The sequence below is a fragment of the Erinaceus europaeus genome, chromosome 1, assembly GCF_950295315.1.
Source record: "Erinaceus europaeus chromosome 1, mEriEur2.1, whole genome shotgun sequence".
Classification (NCBI taxonomy): Eukaryota; Metazoa; Chordata; class Mammalia; order Eulipotyphla; family Erinaceidae; genus Erinaceus; species Erinaceus europaeus.
The window spans coordinates 82,168,346-82,190,104 of NC_080162.1; the positions used below are offsets into that span (position 1 = coordinate 82,168,346).

The 21,759-nt window shown below is 47.7% G+C and overlaps 1 protein-coding gene across 3 annotated transcripts in view; it reads left to right on the plus strand.

The window, feature by feature from the left end:
- Positions 1–21,759, plus strand: part of PPP1R16B (protein phosphatase 1 regulatory subunit 16B) — a 141,319-nt gene that overhangs the window by 110,562 nt on the left and 8,998 nt on the right. For all 3 annotated transcript variants that reach the window (XM_060189992.1, XM_007521637.3, XM_060189981.1), the window contains 8 exons: positions 4,947–5,017; positions 8,623–8,768; positions 12,433–12,536; positions 13,937–14,061; positions 17,661–17,786; positions 19,121–19,196; positions 19,793–19,922; positions 20,014–20,182. In XM_060189992.1, coding sequence (XP_060045975.1) covers positions 4,947–5,017; positions 8,623–8,768; positions 12,433–12,536; positions 13,937–14,061; positions 17,661–17,786; positions 19,121–19,196; positions 19,793–19,922; positions 20,014–20,182 — 947 coding nt within the window. The remainder of the gene's footprint in view (positions 1–4,946; positions 5,018–8,622; positions 8,769–12,432; positions 12,537–13,936; positions 14,062–17,660; positions 17,787–19,120; positions 19,197–19,792; positions 19,923–20,013; positions 20,183–21,759) is intronic.

Below are 21,759 nucleotides of genomic sequence, written 5' to 3' on the forward strand. Positions count from 1 at the left end.
GGTGCACTCCTATGGTGCCAGGATTTGAACCTGGGATCTTATGCATGGTAGGGCTGGCACTCTATTGGGAGAGCTATCTCCTGGTCCTGCCAATATAGGGTTTTAAGGTAGGAATGAAGGGAGGCAATATATGCTTTTTCTTTTTTTCACAGCTGGGGACTTACACATGCATGAATTTGTCGTTCATTCAGCTAGATACTGAATAAATAGATAAGATAGATAGATGCATAGATACATTCATAGACAGATACGTCAGCACTGGAGCTTCCTCGGGTGCCATAATACCTCCCATGTGTTTCCTGAACTTGAATCTGATCTGCTCCCTACCCACTGAGTTGTCTTTCTAGTTTGCAAATTAACATTTTCTAAAAGACCCGACTGTCCACCCCACCTCCTCCAGGCAATGTTACTTCTGTCCCATTTGTGGATCTCTGAGCCCTTTTGTCTTCAAGAAGGTGCTTGTCCTGAGACTTGAAAGTCTGACACTTATAGAAGTAGAGTTCCTGGGAGTTGGGCGGTAGTGCAGCAGGTTAAACGCTCGTGGAGTGTACTGGCGTAAGGATCCCAGTTCGAGCCCCCGGCTCCCCACCTGCAGGGGGATCGCTTCACAGGCAGTGAAGCAGGTCTGCAGGTGTCTGTCTTTCTCTCCCCCTCTCTGTCTTCCCCTCCTCTCTCCATTTTTCTCTGTCCTAACAATGACGACATCAATAACAACAATAATAACCACAACAACAATAAAAACAACAACAACAAGGGAAACAAAAGGGAAAATAAATAAATATAAAAATATTTTTAAAAAATAATAAAGGGAGTCGGGCGGCAGCGCAGCGGGTTAAGCACATGTGGCACAAAGCTCAAGGACCGGTGTAAGGATCCTGGTTCGAGCCCCTGGCTCCCCACCTGCAGGGGCGTCGCTTCACAGGCAGTGAAGCAGATCTGCTGAGAGGGTCTAACTTTCTCTCCCCCTCTCTGTCTTCCCCTCCTCTCTCTATTTCTCTCTGTCCTATTCAACAATGATGACATCAATAACTATAACAGTAACTACAACAATAAAAATAAAGGCAACAAAAGGGAAAATAAATAAATAAATAAATATTAAAAAAATGAAGTAGAGGTCCCTGCTGTCCACAGTCTCACCACTCCACACCAGCTGTCCACCACTCCACACCAGCTCATAGTGCAGGTCACTCTGCAGGGCTCCATAAATGCTGGTTCCTGTTCCTGAGTTTGGGACAAAGTGGAGCTCAGCCCCTGTTCTTGGACATCAGAGAGCAGGGGGCCGAATCCCAACTCCTCCACTTGACCTGTGTGATAGCCAGCTGCACTTCTTTGACCCTCTGACTCCTCTTCATAAGGGATTATAGATGTGAACCTGTGAAGAAAAGTTTTGCACTTTTTGGACTAAAACAGAGGTAGAACTGCTGGGGGCCCTTGGCTCATGAATATTAAGGGCTCTTGGAGATGGGAATGATTTGTTCCACCTCTTGGACTGAATGAAAATAACTGCCCGACTTGGGAGTAATTACATGTCTTAGACTCCCACGCAGCACAGAGAACACCCCAATAATTACTGCATAAACGCTGCTTTTGGTAGCTGATGCTTATTTTCTACCTCAGAGTGTCTGCTGGCTAGAAGCCTATTCCCCCCACCACCACCCTCATGTGAATAGAACCTTCATGTGAATAGAAGCCCATCCTTGGCAGAGACGCAATAGCTGCTTCTGCTCTCCCCAAGGTTTTCCGTCATGGCTCCCCTGTCAGACTGTGGATAGGCTGGGCCTTGGTGACCATTAGCTTCAACAGAATCTCTTCACCTGGTCCCAGAGCTGGACCTCCAAGATCAGCCATGGATCTCCACAGGTCAGGTCTGCAGGGACACCTGCAGGGGATGCTACATGCATAAGCCTACTACGCTCAACATGAGCTGGGCTGCTTTGCTTAGAGAAGAGGCAATGTGTTGCACCTAGCTGGGTGGTGGTGATGTGGAGGGGGATGGTGGTTGAGGATTAGCTGAAGACTCTGGAAGGGTTGCTAAGGAGTTACTATGCTCCAGGCCTTGTGGAAACAGCAGTAAATGCCGGGTCACTGTCCTTATATCTTAGTGTCCAGACAGACCCAAGGCCTAGTCACCCAAATAGTTATGTAAGTATTGTTGCTGTAAGGCTGTGTGAGAGATGTATAGCAGTTGTGGGTACATGCAACTGAATGAGGCAGGTGTGTGTGTGTGTGTGTGTGTGTGTGTGTGTGTGTGTGTGTGTGTGTGTGTGTGTGTGTGTTAGAAATGCTTATATGGATGGGTTGGTAGATGGATGGATGGATGGATGGATGGATGGATGGATGGATGGGTGGGTGGCTGTTTGACTGAGTCTTGCCAGTTATGGCAACAGCTTATGCAAAGGCTGAGAGGTCAGAGGATGAGGTGACTCTGGAGCTGACAAAAGCCCATTGCAGGAGATGTTTGGAACTTAGGGAAGGAAACTAAAGAGGCAGTCATGTTGCATATGTGCAGCCAAGCAAATCGTGCATAGCTCTGTGCAGGGGATGTGGCCTCTCATCGATTCTTTTGTGAATGCTGTCCCCCAGGCCTCTCCAGGATAAAGGTCTTGCAGACCTTGTATACCACTGTGGAGGCTTGGGACATTGTTCCAGATTAGTTGGGAGCCATGGAAGAATTTTAGCAGCTTGTAATGGGGCAGAGTTCCATATATTTTGCCCCACAGTAGCACTGTCCAATGGGATATGGTCTATGCCTGCATGTCTTCTCTCTCTCTCTCTCTCTCTCTCTCTCTCTCTCTCTCTCTCATGCTTGAAGTTGTTAGTTTAATAATGAAGTTCCCTACAATATATGGGTTTCAGATATAGCCTTTTAAAAATGTAGTAGTGATTTATAAGATAAATAGTGGTCTATAGATATAAGTGGTCTATAAGATATAAGTAGTGGTCTATAAGATTCTAAGACTTTATGATACAATTCCACACCACACCCACCACCCAAGTTGTGTGCCCCACCCTCCCAACCATCACCACATAGTTCTCACACAGTCTTAGAGAGATGCCTTCACTTTTTTTTTATTCCTTTTTTTTTTTTAACTGTATTTATTATTGGATAGAGACAGAGAGAAATTGAGGGGAAGGGAAGATAGAGATGGAGAGAGACAGAGAGGCATCTGCAGCTCTGCTTCACCACTCGTGAAGCTGTCCCCTTGCAGGTGGGGACCAGGGGCTTGAACCCGGGTCCTTGCGCACCGTAGTGTGTGCGCTTAACCTGGTGCGCCACCACCTGGCAAGAGATGTCTTCACTTTCTAAGGTGGCTGTTGAGTACTTAAAATATGGCTGGAGTGGCTGAGGAAGTGAATTTTGGTTTTCTTAAAATTCAAAGAACTGGGGCCAGGCGGTGGCACACCTGGTTAAGCGCTCAAATAACAGTGCACAAGGACTCAGGTTCAAGCCCCTGTTCCCCACCTGCAAGGGGAAGCTTCATGAGTGGTGAAGCAGGGCTCCAGGTGTCTCTCTGTCTCTCTCCCTCTCTCCCTTCCCTTCCCCTCTCAATTTCTCTCTGTCTTCATCCAATAATAAATAAATAAATATATTTTAAAAAATTAAGAAACCAGAACTGGGGGGTTGGGGGGGTGGGTGATGGTGCATCTGGCTAAGTGCCTGTATTACCATGTGCAATGACCCAAGTTCAAGCCCCCAGTCTTTTTTTAAATCAAAGTTCTTTTTCTTAAATTTAAACTTTTATTTATTTTATTTGATAGGCCAGAGAGAAATTGAGAGGAAGTGAAGATGGAAAGGGAGAGAGAGAGATGGAGAGACAGCTGCAGACCAACTTCACCATTCATGAAGCTTTCTCTGTACAGGTGGGGACTGAGGAATTGAACCTGGGTCCTTGTATGTGGTAATACATGAACTTAACTAGATGTACCACGACCTGGCCGCCAAGCCTCTTCTTCAAATAATATAGAATAAAAATTGTACTAGGTGACCCAGGAGGTGGCACAATGGATAAAGCACTGGGTCCTCAGGCATGAGATCCTGTGTTCAGGGCCTGTCATTGCATGCACTAGAGTAATACTCAATTCTCTCTCTCTCTCTCTCTCTCTCTCTCTCTCTCTCATAAACAATTACCTGAATTTAAAAAATCCATAACAGCCAGTACCAAGAACTCATTCAAGCCATATGCCAGACACTGCATGGACATGACTCACTTCAGTTATACTTTGCACTGGACCTAAGAGGTAGGATTCCCTCCTTTGACAGATAAGAAAAGTAAGGCACAGTAGGGAAATGTCTTCACTGAGGTTGCACAACCACTACGAATGACACTCAAATCCGAACCCAGGTCAGTGGATTTCAGATATGCTTTCAGTGACTAGAAAGCACTTCTTGGGATCAGGTGGTGGCTCACCTTAATTGAGTGCATATGATACAATGTGCAAGGACATAGGTTCAAGCCCCAATCCCCACCTTCATGTGGAAAGCTTTGTGCATGTAGAAGCAATACTGCAGGTGTCTCTCTTTCTCTCTCCCTCTCTATCTCCCCCTACTCTCTTGATTTCTGGCTATCTCTACCCAAAAAGTAAAGATAATAATATTAATAAAAGAAAGCACTTCTTCTGGATGACAGATACCACTCAGCAAAGCTAACCTACTTAGCTCAGTGCCTGGCACACAGAAAGTGCACCAAGATTTTAGTACTTCCTACTACCCTGAATAAGACAGATGATGCCATATGCCTCTTGGAGTTCCTGGATCAATGACTTAGGTTTTGTGCCTTAGTTTCCTTGTCTGTATAATGGGGATGTGTTGATTCTCACTTCACATGCCACTGTAAGGAGTAGACAAGGCAGTTTGTTTTAGGACCTGGGAGAGAAAGGGCCTTACCTCTCTCCCTCACTGCTTACCAGATGCGGCTAGACACTCACTCCTGTCCTTTCTGTTGCAGTACGCTACTTCCTGAAGAATAAGGTCAGCCCTGATTTATGCAATGAAGATGGTCTCACAGCCCTCCACCAGGTGAGACTGGGATCTTGGGGAGTGGGAAGGGCAAGAATTAGTGTGCGTGTGTGTGAGGGGGGGTGTCCTCTGGCTCCCTGCTTCCCACCTAGACAGGCTCCCCAATCTCCCTACTGTTCTGACCTGGATCCCTGGTAGAGGCAGTGGGCAGAGAGCCACAGCTGGCCATCTGAAAGGCCATTGTCTGCCCGGAGAGGTGTGTCTGTCACACGTACACCCACAGCACCCTGTGCACACACGCAGGCAGTTTGCACACAGCTGCCCAGGATAGGGGGCCTTTGTGCCCTTCCTCCTCTCTGCCCAGCACAGGGTTGGAGCCACAAAGCAAGTTTGTTTGGAGCCTGACAGTTCACAAAGCATGTTCACACCCATCCACATGTCCCATCCACCATCCCTGCAAAGGCAGCCAGCCAGCAGGGGACTCTGCCCAGGGTCACCTATCCATGAACCATGTGTGATCACAATACATAGCCTTTCCAGGGCAGTGCAAGGGACTCAGACCCCTGAGACTGAGCAGGGGCTGCTCTGGCATCACCAGCTAGATCACAGCAGCTTGCTCTCTGGTCCCCAGCCTTCGTTCTGGGCCTGTCTCCTCCATGCAGGCCCCGTCAAGTGATTATGAGGAGGCTTAAGCCCTAAATCTATTTCTGTTACCCAGAATGCTCTGCTGTCTTTGCATTACTCTGGGGGCTATGGTCCTATAGGGCCCTTGGAAACTTCTCTGCTCTCTGGGTTTCAGCAACCCTGCTTTTCAGTTCCCTGTACATACTGTGCTCCCCTTACCTCATCACACTCTCCACTGTGCTGGGGCGTGTGCACCAGCCAGCCCTAACGGGCAGGATGGGCCTAAGAACTGTGCTGGAGTAGCCTGATCCTTTTCTGCCGAGAACCTCCCTGTCAGTTTAGCTGCTCACCGTCTCATTTATTGTCTATCCTCCACCTTGCAGACTCTGAGCTACACAAGGACAAAGCCCCATTACTCGTTCATTGGTATAGGCAGAATGGACACACTGAAGCCTCCCTGTGTTCGGGCCCAGGTTTCTGAACAGGTGGATGTGAATGCAGCTTGGTAGTAGTGGAGGAGGAGGCTAAACTGCCTAGAGCCTGGGCAGAGGAGAGCAGCTGGGCAGGAAGAGATAGGCAGAGACTACCCACTGCCCTCCACCTGAGCCCCAAGAGGAAGTCCCCACCCTCAGTCACCAGCCCAGTGACATGCTATGTGTCCTCTCTGCTTCTCCTCATGTTCCTTTAGGTGTCCAGAAAACCCTGGCTCTATGTCTTCAGCAAATTACTTGAGCTCACTGCACCTCAATTAAGAGGATTTCAAGACCCCAGCTCATGGGGGTGGCTGTGAGGATTAAAGGGATGCACATAAGCCTTCAGGCATTGCCTGGCACAAGAGAAGTGTTAGAGGTTACAATTGTTGTTAACATTTTTCACATGTTCACTGCTCTGCAGAGCCACTTACGCAAAAGATCAAGTGATCTTTCCAACAACCCTTTGAAATATTATCGGGACAGTTGGATGACTGCAGAGAAGCACCAAGGGCACACCAGGCCCCCAGACCCCAGAATTCTGGAAAGACACCTGACACACAGCTAAAGAAATAGGCTCAGAGACAGCACTGCCCAATAGGAACTCACTATCCAGTATGGAAGCCTCTAGCCGCACTGGCCAGGGAGCCCTGGAATCGTTGGAGGACTGAACGAGGCGATGGAGGCCCAAAGGCCAGCAAGGCGAAAGGTCCTACTTACTCCCCAGAGGGCATTAGCTTGATGATGTGACATATTATTATTCCTGGGGTTGTCACTGTTGTTTGGCTCTTCACTGTTGCTCCAGTCCAGCAAGGAGCATGGTAACAAGAGTCCCACGCACCTGGCCAAGGAGTGTAGGTTTTCTTCTTATAGAAGCAGGATGCCTTCAGAGTTTGTAAACTGGGCATGACTGGAGTCTTGTGGATGTACTCCGGCTGCTGGTGGAGGGTGTGTGGAAGGTGAGAGGGGAGAACGTAAATTGGACGTGGGAAGCGAGATGGTGGGAGGAATTACCCAACTGCCAGGGTCCATTCCCATCTTGGAGAACACAGCTGAGGAGGCCTGACAGCCTCAGCATGCACCCCCACCCACCCACATGTATGCACCCAGCCCTTGCTACTGCCTGCTGTCCTCCCTGGCCAACCCTCTCCCATGATGCAGTTCTGAGTCCACAATTCTCTCCCCCTTTTAACCTAAGGCTTTCTCTACTCCCAGCCCTACATGTTTCTTTGCAGCCTCTAAGGGCTGGGTCTGTAGCCTTCCTGTCTCCTGCTCAGGGACTGAGCTGCTCCCATTCCTATGAACAGGACCTCTAGGGTCTACTCCCAGGGGACTGATCTGGATTCCCACCACCACCACCACCTTACTTCTCACTTTGGTGTCTTTGGCGCCCTCTGCTGGCCACTCCACAACACTGCATGTTTCCTCCAACCAGCTGAAACAGCGCCCCTCTTCTCTGGGGCCCCCTATGCCCACCATTACGGAGAGATTCCCTCAGACTCAGCCTACCCAGTGTGCAAAAAGAACCTGGGTATTTAGCACCCTCTGTGCAAAAGACTGCTCCTTTCCCAAAGGTTCTAAGGGCTCTGAGTCCTGCTTCTGGAGATGGGAGCTATGCCCTCAGGGACACCAGTACTTATGGGTGCCCCTGCTTCTTCTGCTATCATTCTGTCACCTCTCCCCAGTTTGATGGTCTCTCCACCATCATGTAACTGAGTGCTTTCAAACATAACACCTCACCGCCCCCCCACTCCTCTCCCCAAAGCAATCTGCTTCCACATGCAGCCAGCAGAGCAGAGGGACTGGCCTTCCCCCCCCCCCCCCGTTTTTTAAAAATACTATCCAATTTATAAAACTTTAAAAAATATTTTAATCTTTATTTTATAGAGACATCCCGAAATCAAGAGAAAGAGAGACAGAGACACCTGCAGCAAAGCTTTCCTTCTTCAGGTGGGGACTGGGGGCTTGAACCCAGTTCCTTGCATATTGTAATGTGTGCTCAACCAGGTTCGCCACCACCCACCACCCGGTCCCAGGATATATGTTTTTTCTACAGCAAGTCTGACTGTGCTGCACCTCTGAGTATAGCTCTGTACCATCTCCTACTGCCCTGAGGACAAAGTGCATGACCTGGCACCTGCTTTGTGCACCCCCATCCCCACCCCCAGAGACTCCACCCCACAGTTTAAAGGGGCTCCTTGTCTCCCTCTTCTGGCCTTGCCTCTCCCTAATCTCCCTGGCTTTAGGTCCCCCAGTCCCTTTGGGATCCTTCCTGCCCTATTCCTGGCTTTTGGGGCTACAGTGACTATGGGCATTTCAGGCACTGTGGGCAGTGTGGGCTGCTGGTCTTTCTCTCTCTCTCTCTCTCTCTCTCTCTCTCTCCAAGGCTGACCCATGTAACAGTGTTACATGTCAGTAGCCTGCTCACAAGGAACCGGGCTCCAGAAGTTCGCATACTTGTAATTGATGGGGTGCACACCTAAGCTCCACTATCCTTTCTGTGGATTTTCCAGAGGATCTGATGTGTCTCCTCCCAGATGGGAGCTGACCCCATGTGTGTTTATCTTGCAGTGCTGCATTGACAACTTTGAGGAAATCGTCAAGCTGCTCCTTTCCCATGGTGCCAATGTGAATGCCAAGGACAACGAGCTCTGGACTCCCCTACATGCCGCGGCCACCTGCGGGCACATCAACCTGGTGAAAATCCTCGTCCAGTAGTACGTGCCCTTCCCCCCTCCAGCCCCTAGAAACTACCTCCTCTCTGCCTGTGGGTTTCCCAAATTACTTTCTTTTCCCCTCATTCCTCCCCCTCCCCCCTTTTTTACCAGAGCACTGACCAACTCTGGCTTATGGTGGTGTGGTGTATTGAACCTGGGAATTCAGAGCTCTGTCTTTGCATAACCATTATGCTATCTACCCCCTACCCTTTCCTCTCACTTTTTTCCCTTCTCTGCCTCTCTTGCTCTGTTTTTCAAGGTGCCGCCTCTCCACAGATTCTCCTTATCTCTTCCTTTATTTCTGCCTCTTGCCTCCTCTTCCCTGTTTTTTTCTCTCTTCCTTTCTTCCTTCCTTCCTTTCTTTCTTTTTCTTTTTCCCCTCTCCCCAGCTCTGTGATTTTCTCTTGGTCTCTGTCTCTCCTTCACTGTTTGTTTCAGTGGCTTTTTTTTTCTTACTGTGTCTTCATTCTTTTTCTCTCCTGCTCTCCACCCCCCCCCCAGTTTTGTATGGCAAAGTATTAAATAATGACACATAGCATTAAATATGACATTTTAGCCAGTTTTAGATGTATAATTCATGACCGTCATTACCATCCAACTATAAGACTCTTTCAACTTCCCAAACTGAGAGACTTTGCACCCAGTAAAGACAGTCCTTTCTTCCCTCTCTGACCCACTGCCAGCCACTAGGCTACTCTCTGCTACTTTGATTTTTGACTACAGCTAGCATCTCAACTAGGTGGGATCATAGAGCATGTTTGTGTCACACTACATAGTATCTTGGAACATATGTCAGAAAGCATTTTCCTTTTAAGGCTGAGTAGTATACCATGTATTAATATTATTTTCCAGAAAACACAGTTTGCTTATCTGGGTGGGTTCCACATTTTAGCTACTATAAATATGTTGCTATGAAAATATCTCTTCAAGACTCTCTTTTCATTTTTTTTCTTGAGCATTTTTTTAGGAATTTCCATACATTTTTTAAATTTAGTTTATTTTATTATTTGATAAAGACAGAGAGAAATTGAGAAGACAGGGGGAGGGAGAGAGGGAGAGAGAGAGAGAGAGAGGGACAGCTACAGCACTGCTTCACTATTTGTGAAGCTTTTCCCCTGAAGGTGGGCACCAGGGACTTGAACCTGGGACCTTGTGCATTGTAATATGTGCTCTTTTTTTTATTTATTCCCTTTTGTTGCCCTTGTTGTTTTATTGTTGTAGTTATTATTGTTGTTGTCGTCGTTGTTGGATAGGACAGAGAGAAATGGAGAGAGGAGGGGAAGACAGAGAGGAGGAGAGAAAGATAGACACCTGCAGACCTGCTTCACCGCCTGTGAAGCGACTCCCCTGCAGGTGGGGAGCCGGGGTTCAAACCGGGATCCTTATGCTGGTCCTTGTGCTTTGCGCCACCTGCGCTTAACCCACTGCGCTACAGCCCGACTCCCATAATATGTGCTCTTAACCAGGTGCACCATACAGTTTTACATGATAGCTGTGCCCTTCTTATATTCCCACCAGCAGTGCAAAAGTTTTCTTATTTTTCCACATCTTCACTAATTTTGTTTCTAGTTTTTTTAATAATAACCATTTGAATGGGCATGAAGTGTTAACTTATTGTAGTTTTGAGTTGATTTCCTATACTTAATAATTACTTGCATGTCTTTTTCTTGAGAAGTATCTGTTATGATCTTTCTGTATTTTCTTCTTTTTTTAATATTTTTTTTCTGGCACCAGAACCTCACTTATATGTGACTCCATGGACAACTAGGCTACACTTTTAATGCTTGTGCCATTTTTTTAACTTGCTTTTTTTTAAAAAAATAAAGCAAGTACACTTCCTTGGCCTTGCACCCCAAATCCTGTCCACGTGCTTTTTCTTTGGAGTGAGATTTTGTTTTTAGGGGGCTCCTTAAAGCAATGTCCTTCCCAGGAATAAGACCATCTTTCTCTCTCTGCTGCTGCTGCTCTGATGGTCTTTTCCTGTTCAGAAATTCTTTGTAATCTGCTGGTAGCCTATAAACACACAGAGAAGGCAACCTTGACTTTTAAGTATATTCAGTTGTGTTCATCTCATACCTGACAAGCACTTGAGTTGGGCCAGGTACTGGGTTCCTAGGAACCATGTGGAAAATCAGGTGGTTTCAGTTCCAGAACTGAGACAGAACAAGACCAGTGAGGGGTTGGGATCTTGGAGATCAAGAAGATTACCTGAGTCCTGAGAGTTGGAAGTGTGGCCAAGAGCAGGTGAGCTTTCACAGTGGTCTGGACAGAGCGGCAGGAGGCTACTGGATGGCTGTCAGTGGACATGAGATGATACCTCTGCTGCCCTAAATCAAGGTGGTGAGATAGCTTGTCTGAGGGCACAGGGGAATCTCACAGAGGTGACCATGGAGATCTGTTAGGCCCCCATATTTTCTGATTGCCCATACCTGCACCTCTGTTGGCCATTTAACTAAGTTTGCCAGAGGATCAAGTGGCCATGATCCAATCAAGAAAGATGCTGAGAGGAAAAGACACCTGCTGGGTCTCTGGCTCTGATCTGTGTCCGAATTACATGGAGCATGCATCTAGCAGGACATGGTCAGTCTTTTGGGTGTGACTTAGAGGGGCAGCTGGAGGGTTGTTGAGGAAGTTTCTTCATGTGACAAAGACTGATAGAAGTCAAGGAGATGTGTAACGAGCTGGCTCAGCAAAGACATGGGTCTGCACAAGTCTGTTTCTCCTTGCGTGAGACAGACCAGCACTATCATCTGAGAGGACTATTAAGATTAAATAAGGGAACCAAGGAGTCACACCTGTTTGAGTGCACCTGTTACCATGTACAAGGACGTGGGTTCAAGCCCTCTGTCCCTACATGCAGGTAGGAAGTTTCACAAGTGGTGAAGCAGTGCTGCAGGTCTCTCTCTCTCTCTCTCTCTTTTTCTCCCTCCTTCTCTCCCTCTCCCTCTCAATTTATTTTGGTCTCTATTCAATAAAAAAAATTAAAGTTAAGATAAATAAATAAGGGGCCAGGAACCTGTTTGAATGCTCACATTACTATGCATAAGGACTCTGGTCCAAGCCCCTGGTGTCTCTGTCTCTTTGTCTATGTCTCTCCCCACTCCCATCTACCCTACCTCTCTTAGTTTTTCTCTGCCCTATCAAATAAAAAGAAAGAGAAGAAAGGGGGGGAAAGTCTGCCATTGGTAGTGAATTCATCATACAGGCTCTGAGCCCCATCAATAGCCCTGGTGGCAAAAAAAAAAAAAAAAAAGAAAAGAAAGGAAGGAAGGAAGGAAGGAAGGAAGAAGAAAAAAGAAAAAAGATTAAATTAGATGCTGTGTATCTTGGGCTTAAACTAAGCCTGGCTCTGATCCTGGTAAGTGGTGCTGCTTCTGTAAACATTATCTTATTATTGCCAGCAGAAAGAACTTTGACATCTGTCCCCAGTGCCTGGCTGAACACAGCAGGAAGCTGGGGCAGTCTTCTGGGCCAGATCTCCTGCGATATTGGTCACTTGAGGGTCCTGGGGTTTTGAAGTTGCTGACCTTGCCGGGGTGCAGTGTGGTGGTATTGAAGGTCGGGGGGTCCATAGCAGGGCTGTGGACAAGAGGTTGGAGTGCAGAAGCAGCTAGAGTATGCCTTGCCACATCTGGCTGGCCCTCACGCTGGCCTTTCTCTACAGTGGGGCCGACCTGCTGGCTGTCAACTCTGATGGGAACATGCCCTATGACCTCTGCGAGGACGAGCCCACCCTGGACGTCATCGAGACTTGCATGGCATACCAGGGTAAGGACAGGCTTCAGCTGGGTGTCACGTTGTTATGGGGAGCAGTTCTTAGAGCATTGCAGGTGAACAAGTTAGCTAGCTCTGTGCTTGCCTCATGTCCGTCTCATTATTACTCTTCGTGTGGTTGACAAACTGAGGACATGAAGGGACCCTGGAAAATGTGTCATGCTGAAGGAAGGCATTGTACCCACCCCCTGTCACCCACACACAGGCGGCCTCAGCTGGCCTTGTCTCCTCTTTGTCAGCTGTGACAATTCAATCCAATAAACATTCACAATAAAGATACATTCCCATTTGGGAAAATAATTAAAAGGAAAAACAAGTCAGGAACATTTGCTGGTGCCTGCTCTGTGCCAGGCACCATACTGGCTGTCAGGGGCTCATGTAAACAGAATGTGGGCTGTTCTCAGCTCACAAATGAGCCTCAGAGAGGAAACAAATGCGGCAATCAGAGAGACCTGCCCACCCCCACCACCCCCGCACATGCTTCTGAAGCGCCTGTTCAAATGGATCTCAAATCCAGACCCTCACCCGACTGCAGCCTAGGTCCTAGCCAGTGTATGCTCCTACCTTGCTTCCCAGATGGTTGAAGTCACTGCCAATTTGGTTCCTCTAGTCTCCAGCACCCAGACCTCTGTTCATTTTCTACGGGGGTCCTTTATTATTGTGCCAGTCTGGTAAAGGAAGCTATGGGCTGATTCAGGGGGAAAAAAATGGTCTTCAGATTCAGTTATCAAAAATCATAAAGATTTGCAGAATTGTTCTTATATTTATTTATTTCTTTATTATTGGATAAAGACAGAGAAATAGAGAGGGAAGGGGAATGTTGTTGTTGTGGTCAGGTGTCGGGCAGCACCAGGGAGAAGAGAGAGGAGGTCTGGAGCAAGTGGGATACACAAATCTTTATTATAGGATGGGGGGGTGGCTCAGGCCACGTGGAGTCAGCCGACAATGGCCATCCCCACTACCTCACCACGAAGAGAGAGAGAGCGACCCGAAGGAGCCCAGAGAGAGAGAGAGAGAGAGAGAGAGAGCGGGAGCCAAGAGCCCAGAGAGAGAGTGGGAGCCGAGAGGGGGGGGTGAGGGGGCTTTTATTGGGCGACAACCAGGGGTGCCGTGTGGGGGCAGGATTAGTTGAAGGGGGCACTGCTAGGATAACGCAGGGCATGGTAAAACCTGGGGGCGGAGACTGCATCAAAATAATTCCTCAGCATCAGGGAAGATAGAGAAGGAGATACCTACAGCACTGCTTCGCTTCTCATGAAGCTTTTCCCCTGCAGCTGGGAAGCAGGAGCTTGAACCCTGGTCCTTGTGCATTGTGACATCTGCCCCCTGCTTCTCCCTGGGGACCTGGGCCTTGGGGAGTGCTGAATAGTTACCCCCCAACCCCCTAACTGCAGGCATCACCCAGGAGAAAATCAATGAGATGCGGGCGGCTCCCGAGCAACAGATGATCACTGACATCCACTGTATGATTGCTGCTGGCCAGGACCTTGACTGGATGGATGCCCAGGGCGCTACACTGGTGAGGATATGGGCCAGGTGGGGCTGGTTTGCACTGCAGTGTCAGTACCAGGACTAATCAAGGTCATCTTGCACTGAACTGGGCCAGCACCTAGCGGAGGCCATACTGTGTCAGTAGAATCTATCTGTGACTTTTGACCTCCTCCATACCCCCTTGTGGGTACAGGGTTCCCCTGGAATGTGGAGTCTGTTTGACAGTCTGACCAAGCTCAGCTCGGGGGGGGGGGGGGGAGGGGGGAAGGAATTAGGGACTCCAGACTGGGGGCTTTGCTCTATTTAGCTCTTTCCTTGATCCCAAGCTCCATGTGTCCACCATCTCTCCTTCAATGCATTCTCATTTTCAGGACTAGTATCACTGTTTACATACTTGCCCACACCATTTTTTTTCTTGCCTCCAGGATTATGTTGCTGGGGCTCGGTGCCTGCACTATGAATCCACTGCTCCTGGAGGCCATTTTTTCCCATTTTGTTGCCCTTGTTGTTACCCTTGCTGTTGTCATTATTGTTATTATTGCCATGGATGATGTTGTTGTTGGATAGGACAGAGAGAAATTGAGGGGGGGGAGAAAGATAGATACCTGCAGACCTGCTTCATCGATTGTGAAGCGACCCTCCCCCCACCCCCCGCAGATGGGGAGCCAGGGGGCTCGAACCAGAATCCTTATGCCGTCTTGCACTTTGCACCAAGTGCGCTTAACCTGCTTGCACTACTGCCCGACCCCCTCCCACACCATCTTGCTTTGCCCTGCATGTCCCCTGCCTTTATGTCTTCTCTTCCACACTGTTGTCTTGCCTCACCAGCTCTTCCAGATGTTGCTGAAATAGCCTTCCCTCTGGGCTCCCTGATTTCAGGATCCAGACACTGCCTGTAGTCATCCAGCCATTAGCCTGTCCCTCCATGTTGCTACCCAGTCACCAGCATGTCCTTAGGGCCACCTACTTCACTGGACCCCAGAGACAGAGAACAGTGGAAGAGGTCTTTCTTCTCCTACCTGCCCAGTTAGCTCTACTCCCTATTTCAGTGTCAGTGTCACACCTTGGGCAACCTTGACCTCTCTCCACAAACTTTCAAAGCACAATGTAGCCCAGTATTGGGGAGGTTCTTCTGATTCTGAAGCTTCTAAGTAGAAAACAGAGCACGGCCCTAAAAGCCTGCCTCACCTGCCCCATAGCTGGGCCCTGTCCTCTCCTCTGTGCTAAATGAGCACCTTGGGTCTGAAACTCCAAGTTGGCATCCGGGACTTGGCTATATTAAGTTCCCCTCAGGCCTGAACTGGTGGCTCAGATGTGATAGCTCAGTTTCTCTCGCCTCTTTCCTGAGTTCCACCATCTTTTCAAATGCTCTTTTCTTTTCTTTTTTTTAACTTTATTTACTTATTTGATAGGATAGCTAGAAATTTAGAGCAAAGAAGGGTAGAGAGGGAGAGAGACAGAGAGACATCTGTAGCACTCCGTCACTGCTTGTGAAGCTGCAGGTGGGAACCAGGGTTTTGAACCCGGGTCCTTGTGCACTGTAATGTATGTGCATAACCAGCTGTGTCACTACCCTGCCCCTCATCCTCTTTTCTATTAAATGGGTCTCTGTTCTGATCACCTGTTCAGTCCAGCACTCCTGGATGAATTTGAGTAGTGAGAATGAATTCAGTGGAATAAAGTCAGGGCCAGGTAGAGCATCGCCCCCATTGGCTGGAGCTCCTGTGTGGTTGTGGCTGGACCATTTAGACATGGGGACCTACTACTCCTCTTGAGCTAGCCTCAGGTGGCCCCATCCATGTGGGGTGGACACATACTAGGTCTCAGATCTTGCCAGTAACATGCAGATATTAAGAATACCTTCCTCATGGAGTTGTTGGAATGGTTCAGTGAAATTTTGCATGAGGCACTTTGCACAGTAAGCAAACTTTTAATTAACTAATTAGCTAATTAATTAATTGTATTGCTAACAGGGTTATTGCTGGGGCTTGGTGCCAGCACTACAAATCCACTGCTCCCAGTGGCCATTTTTCCCTTTCTATTTTATTTGATAGAACAGAAAGAAATTGAGAGGGGAGAAGGAGATTGAGAGGGAGAAAGCTAGACACCTGCAGACCTGCTTTACTTCTTCTGAAGCACTTCCCCTGCCCCCTGCAAGTGGGGAGCAGGGACTCAAACCCAGGTCCTTGCCCTCGGTAGTGTGTGTGCTCAATTGGGTGCACCACTACCCAGCCCCTAAGAGTCAGTAAACTCTTGATAGAGGATATGATTAATATTATCATTATTAGCTATATCACCATTGCAATTATGCCTCCTTTCCCCTTTCAGACAAATATAAGGCCCCATGGTTTATAACTCACCTGCCAGGTGTCATTCTCCATGGCTGGCAATTATTAGACAACTATAAACTGATAATTATACTCATTTTCACATGTGTCTGTACCTGATCACACCCTGGATTTATCCAGTAAATAAAAAGTGAGGGAAAATTTCCATTTGTTAACACCTCACAGCAGCCTCATCCCTGCATGAGGCAGCATCTGGCCTCTAGGGCTGTTCTGTAGGGCCACTTCCTGGATGGACACCTCTCTGTCCCACTGGCTGGGGCTTTGCTACCCTAGGGACCTTGGCCTCTGATGCCCTCTGCTTTCCTCCCAGACAGTCTCCTGTTGACCACCTTGGGCTCTCAACTCTCTCTCTTTCTCTCTCTCTCTCCCATTTTGACTGGACAGTTGGTTTGCTTTTGCTTAATTTCTTTCTTACTCCTTTATCAGTTCCCATGTTAGCCTTTTTATCACTGAGGGCTCTCGAAGAATCTTAATTATTTGCTGAGTGTTTATCATAAGACTACGAATTTTATGTATTTTCTGGAGGCCGGGGAGTGGGGAACAGTTTAATTGGGTAGCTCTGGCTTGGGATCTTTTATGATTCTGCAGATGAAGTGTTAACCAGGGATACAGAATCTAAAGCTTTGACTGGACTGAAGATCCACTTTCAAGATGGTGCGTTCAATGGTTGGCAAGTTAGTGCTGGCTGTCGGCAGGAGGCCTGGGTTTCTCACTGCCATTTGCCTTCTCCTCAGGACTGCTTGAGGATCTTCACAACATGGTGGTTTCCTCCTGCTAGTGTGATTAGACCAGGAGGTCATAAAATAGAAGCTTCAGTGGCTTTTGAGACTACCCTTCAGGAATCCCACATCCCCACTTCCCAGTACCCTGTTTGAAGTGAGTCACTTGTTCTGGTTCATGTCCAAGGGAAAAACAATTAAACTTTGTCTTTTAAAAGGTGTGTTAAAGACTTTGTGAACATATTGTTAGATCACCAATTGGACCCCTTGTATAGACACTGGCACATAGTAGGAACTCAGCAAATGATGTTACTGTAATCACATAGGCTCAGTGACAAACCACAGGGGAGAAATAGACTCTTGGAGGCTCTGACCTGTCTTATCTTCTAGACCTATATACTTAAGGATCTCTAGCAATGTGGTTTGTATTTCTACCTCATTCTGTTCTGTTTCTATAGGCCCCAGGAATGGTCTAGGACTTGAGTCAGGGAGGAGGCTTCCCTGCTTGCAAGTGTGGCACTGGTCCCCTTGGTGATGCTCACTTCTTGCCTCTCCTTCAGCTGCACATCGCGGGAGCTAATGGATACCTCCGGGCAGCCGAGCTCCTTCTGGACCATGGAGTGCACGTGGACGTAAAGGACTGGGATGGCTGGGAGCCCCTGCATGCAGCTGCCTTCTGGGGACAGGTAGTTCTCCCCTTGGAACTCTGAGGGAAGCCAGCACAGGATCAACCTGCTATCTCATGAATCAACCTGGGCTGGCAGTTGATTCATGAGAATGGGCCAGAAAGATATCTCACTGGGTAGAGTATATGCCTTGCCATGTCTGCAACTCGGCTTCAAGTCTCGACACTGCATGATTGGTGCCATGTCACTGGGAAAGCTCTGGTGCTGTAGTCTGTCTGTCTGTCTATCCATCTTTCACACCTATCTACCTACCTACCTACCTATCTATCTATCTATCTATCTATCTATCTATCTATCTATCTATCTACCTGTCTATCTATCTATATGGAAAAGCAGCCTGGGAGATATGAAATTGCACATATTTAAGACCCTGGCTCCAAAAGAAAAAAAGAAGGAACATAAGACCCATTTAAAGTGTTGACTACAGTCAGTGTGTGTGGAAAAGACCCACACCGCTTGCAAAAACATTTGACAAGTCATGCCCTAACAAGATGCCAACCAAATCTGCCAAATTAGAACCCTCCCTTCCTTGTCTCTGTTTTTGAGTAACTTCTCCATCTGCTTTCCAGATATACAATCATCACAGGGGCTCGGTGGTAGTGCTTCTGGTTGAACACACACACTACAATGCACAAAGACCCAGGTTCAAAGCCCTGGTTACCACTTGCAGGGAGGGGAAGTTTCACAAGTGGTGAAGCAGTGTTGCGGTGTCTCTCTCTTTCCCTCCCCCCCCAATTTATCTCTATCTGTACCTAAAATAAATAAATAATAAATAAAATATTTACCTGAGATGTTCCACCCACTAAAGGGCATGTTTTTCCATGGGCAGGGCCCTGGGTTCAAGCTCTAGTACCCTATGGGACTTCCATGGGGAAGTTTCATGAATGGGGGGTTAGTGCTGGAGTATCTCTCTTTTTTTCTATCCTCTTTCTCTCTCATTCCCTCTCTCTAAAAATAAACAGTGGAAAAGCTTAGTGGAGGCAGCATGGCAGTGTCATGGATATGCAAGGCTCTGGGTTTGTCCCCTGGTGTTGCATTTAAAAATAACAGCACAATTACAGTTTTCACAGGCCATCCTTTAATCCCTGAAGGCTTTAGAGTTAGATCTGGCTCCTTCTTCTGCTCCTTGCCATGGCCCAGGCCTGCAGGAAGAAGTGTCAGACCTCTGAAATTTGCCAGTGTTTCTGGCTGCAGGATGCAGGGCCTTACTTGGGAATCAACATGGCCCGTCTAGTCTTCAGATCAAATCCTGGAGTCTTTGGGATCCCCTTCTACCTCTCCTAGGCTTTGTGAACTCTGGGCAGGGGGATTGTGTGTGGCTTCCTATGTTTCAGATGCAGATGGCAGAGCTGTTGGTGTCCCATGGAGCCAGTCTCAGTGCTAGAACATCTATGGATGAGATGCCAATTGGTAAGTCCAACACAATGCCAGGTACACATACAGTTACTCACCAATCAGTACTTTGATGGGTAGAGGGGAAGTGGATAAATAGATGGAGTACATAGTCTACAGATGGATAGATGGATGGACGAGTAGATGAATGGACGGCTGAATGGTTAGATGGATGGGTAAGAGAAGAGTAAGCAGAGGATGAATCACCGTGTTGATAACTAGGTCAGTGAATAGGTCAGTAGTTGAATGAAAGAAGTAGGTGGGATGCATGAGTGTGAGTATAAGAATGTTTCAGCACCTTCACATAATTCCCATCTACATGGGCCACCTACTTGCTTCTCTTGATACCTTTTGTAGATAGTTGCAGGCTCCTATTAGGAACTATCAAAGATCTATGAATGCTTTAGCCATAGCTGGGAACCTTAGCAGTTGATAGAGTGAATGGAACCTTGGCTTCTCATTCTTATTCCTCTCTAAAAACTGGTATTGTTTTCTCCCTTTACACTCCCCAAGTTGTTAGGAGGCTGGTGGGTTGTCATGTCATCTGGTCTGGAGGGCATTTAGGGGATTACAGACCTCTGCACTACCATCCCCTCCCTCCTGTGCTCCTCCAGACTTGTGTGAGGAGGAGGAATTCAAGGTCCTGCTGCTGGAGCTAAAACACAAGCATGACGTGATCATGAAATCCCAGCTGAGGCACAAGTCATCCTTGAGCCGGAGGACGTCCAGCGCGGGCAGCCGTGGGTGAGTGAGCAGCAGGCTAGGCAAGGGCCCCTGCCCTCTCTCGCCTCAGGCACCTGGGCCCAGCCTCCCAGCACTCTCTTTCTCCCTTCAGGAAGGTGGTGCGTAGAGCCAGCCTGTCAGACAGAACCAACCTGTACAGGAAGGAGTATGAAGGAGAGGCCATACTGTGGCAGCAGCGGAGCGCAGCAGAGGAGCAGCGGACTTCCACCTACAATGGGGACATCAGGGAGACCAGGACAGACCAAGAGAATAAAGACCCAGTGAGTGACCTCATGCCTTGCTCTGGTGTCAGCCATCACCATGGGAGAGAGGCAGTCTCCTGCCTGGCCTTGTCTCTTCCACTCAGACTATTAACAAAGAAATTGGCTGGGCTGTGCCTCAAACTAGCTGAGTTCCCTCTCAGAGAAGTCACCATTGGCTAATGAATGTGTCCCTGCCAATTTCTGTCAAAGCTAGGAGCTTTAGTACACAGCAGTGGCTCGCTTTCTCCCTCTCTCTCTTTCTCTTCCCTCTCTCCCTTCCTCTCTGTCTCTATCTCTGTCTGTCTCTTCCCTCTTCTTTCCTTCTCCCTTCCAGGGATTTTTGTGCCTGTATAATTCTGGTGAACTCTTTTTTTTTTCTTTCTTTGACTATCATATATAGAGAGGAAGAGATACCACAGCACTGCTCCTTCACTCCTAAAGCTCTCTCTTATGCATGGTGCTCTCATGTGGTGTCATGGGCTCTAATCCTAGGGTCTCACTTGTGGTAAAGTATAGGGAGAGTCAGCTCCCAGCCCCAGCAGGGTTTCTTCATTGACAGAAATTGAGTGGCCCCCATGTGCATGCTCTACTCCAATGGCTCTGGTTGTGGGATTCCCAGAAGAGAGGTTCAGCATTACAGTGCACAAGGACCTGAGTTCAAGCTTGTAGTTCATAACTGCAGGGGGCAAGCTTTATGAGTGGGGAAGCAGTTAATCTCTTGCACCACCATAAGCCAGAGGTGAGCAGTGGCCTGATAAAAATAAATACATAAATAAATGAACACATAAATAAATACAATCATATAAAGCACATTAAACTTACGGATTTTTAAAAACTTTATTTATTGTGGTCCAGGAGGTGGCACAGTGGATAAAGCATCAGACTCTCAAACATGAGATCCTGGGTTCAATCCCTGGTAGCACATGTACCAGAGTGATGTCTGGCTTTTTCTCTCTCTTCCTATGTTTCTCATTAGTAAATAAATAAAATCTTTAAAAACTTTGTTTATCTACTTATTTATTTGATGGAACAGAGAGAAATTGAGAAGAGGGATACCTGCAGCACTGCTTCACTACTTGTGAAGCTTCTCTGCAGGTGGCGATGGGGTGCTTGAACCTGGGTCCTTGTGCATGGTAACGTGTGCTCAACTGGGTACACCACCACTGGGCCTGTCCTGTGAATTTTGACACATCTTAAATATATTTTTCAAGGAACTTTTATAACTATGTGCCTTCTAATGAATGTATAGACAATTCCATCACCTCAGAAGGTGCCCTGGTTCCCTTCCTACACAGTCCCCATCCCCAAAGTAGCCACTATTAAACTCGAGCACTAAGAATTGAGTTTGCCCCTGCCCCTGCCCCTGCATATGACTGGCCCCAGGTGGTGTGTAGTTGTTTTCTTTGCTCTTTAGAAAGCTGTAGCTTGAAGTGCAGTTTTCCTGCACGACTGGCAGGAGTGCAGTAGGAGCAGTGAAGAGGCATATATTTAACTTTAGTATAGATGTTACCCAGCAATTTAAAAGACTGACCAAACCTAGCTACTACTCCATCAACATTGAGTACTTCTTGGAGATGGAGTGGTAAGGGGATCCT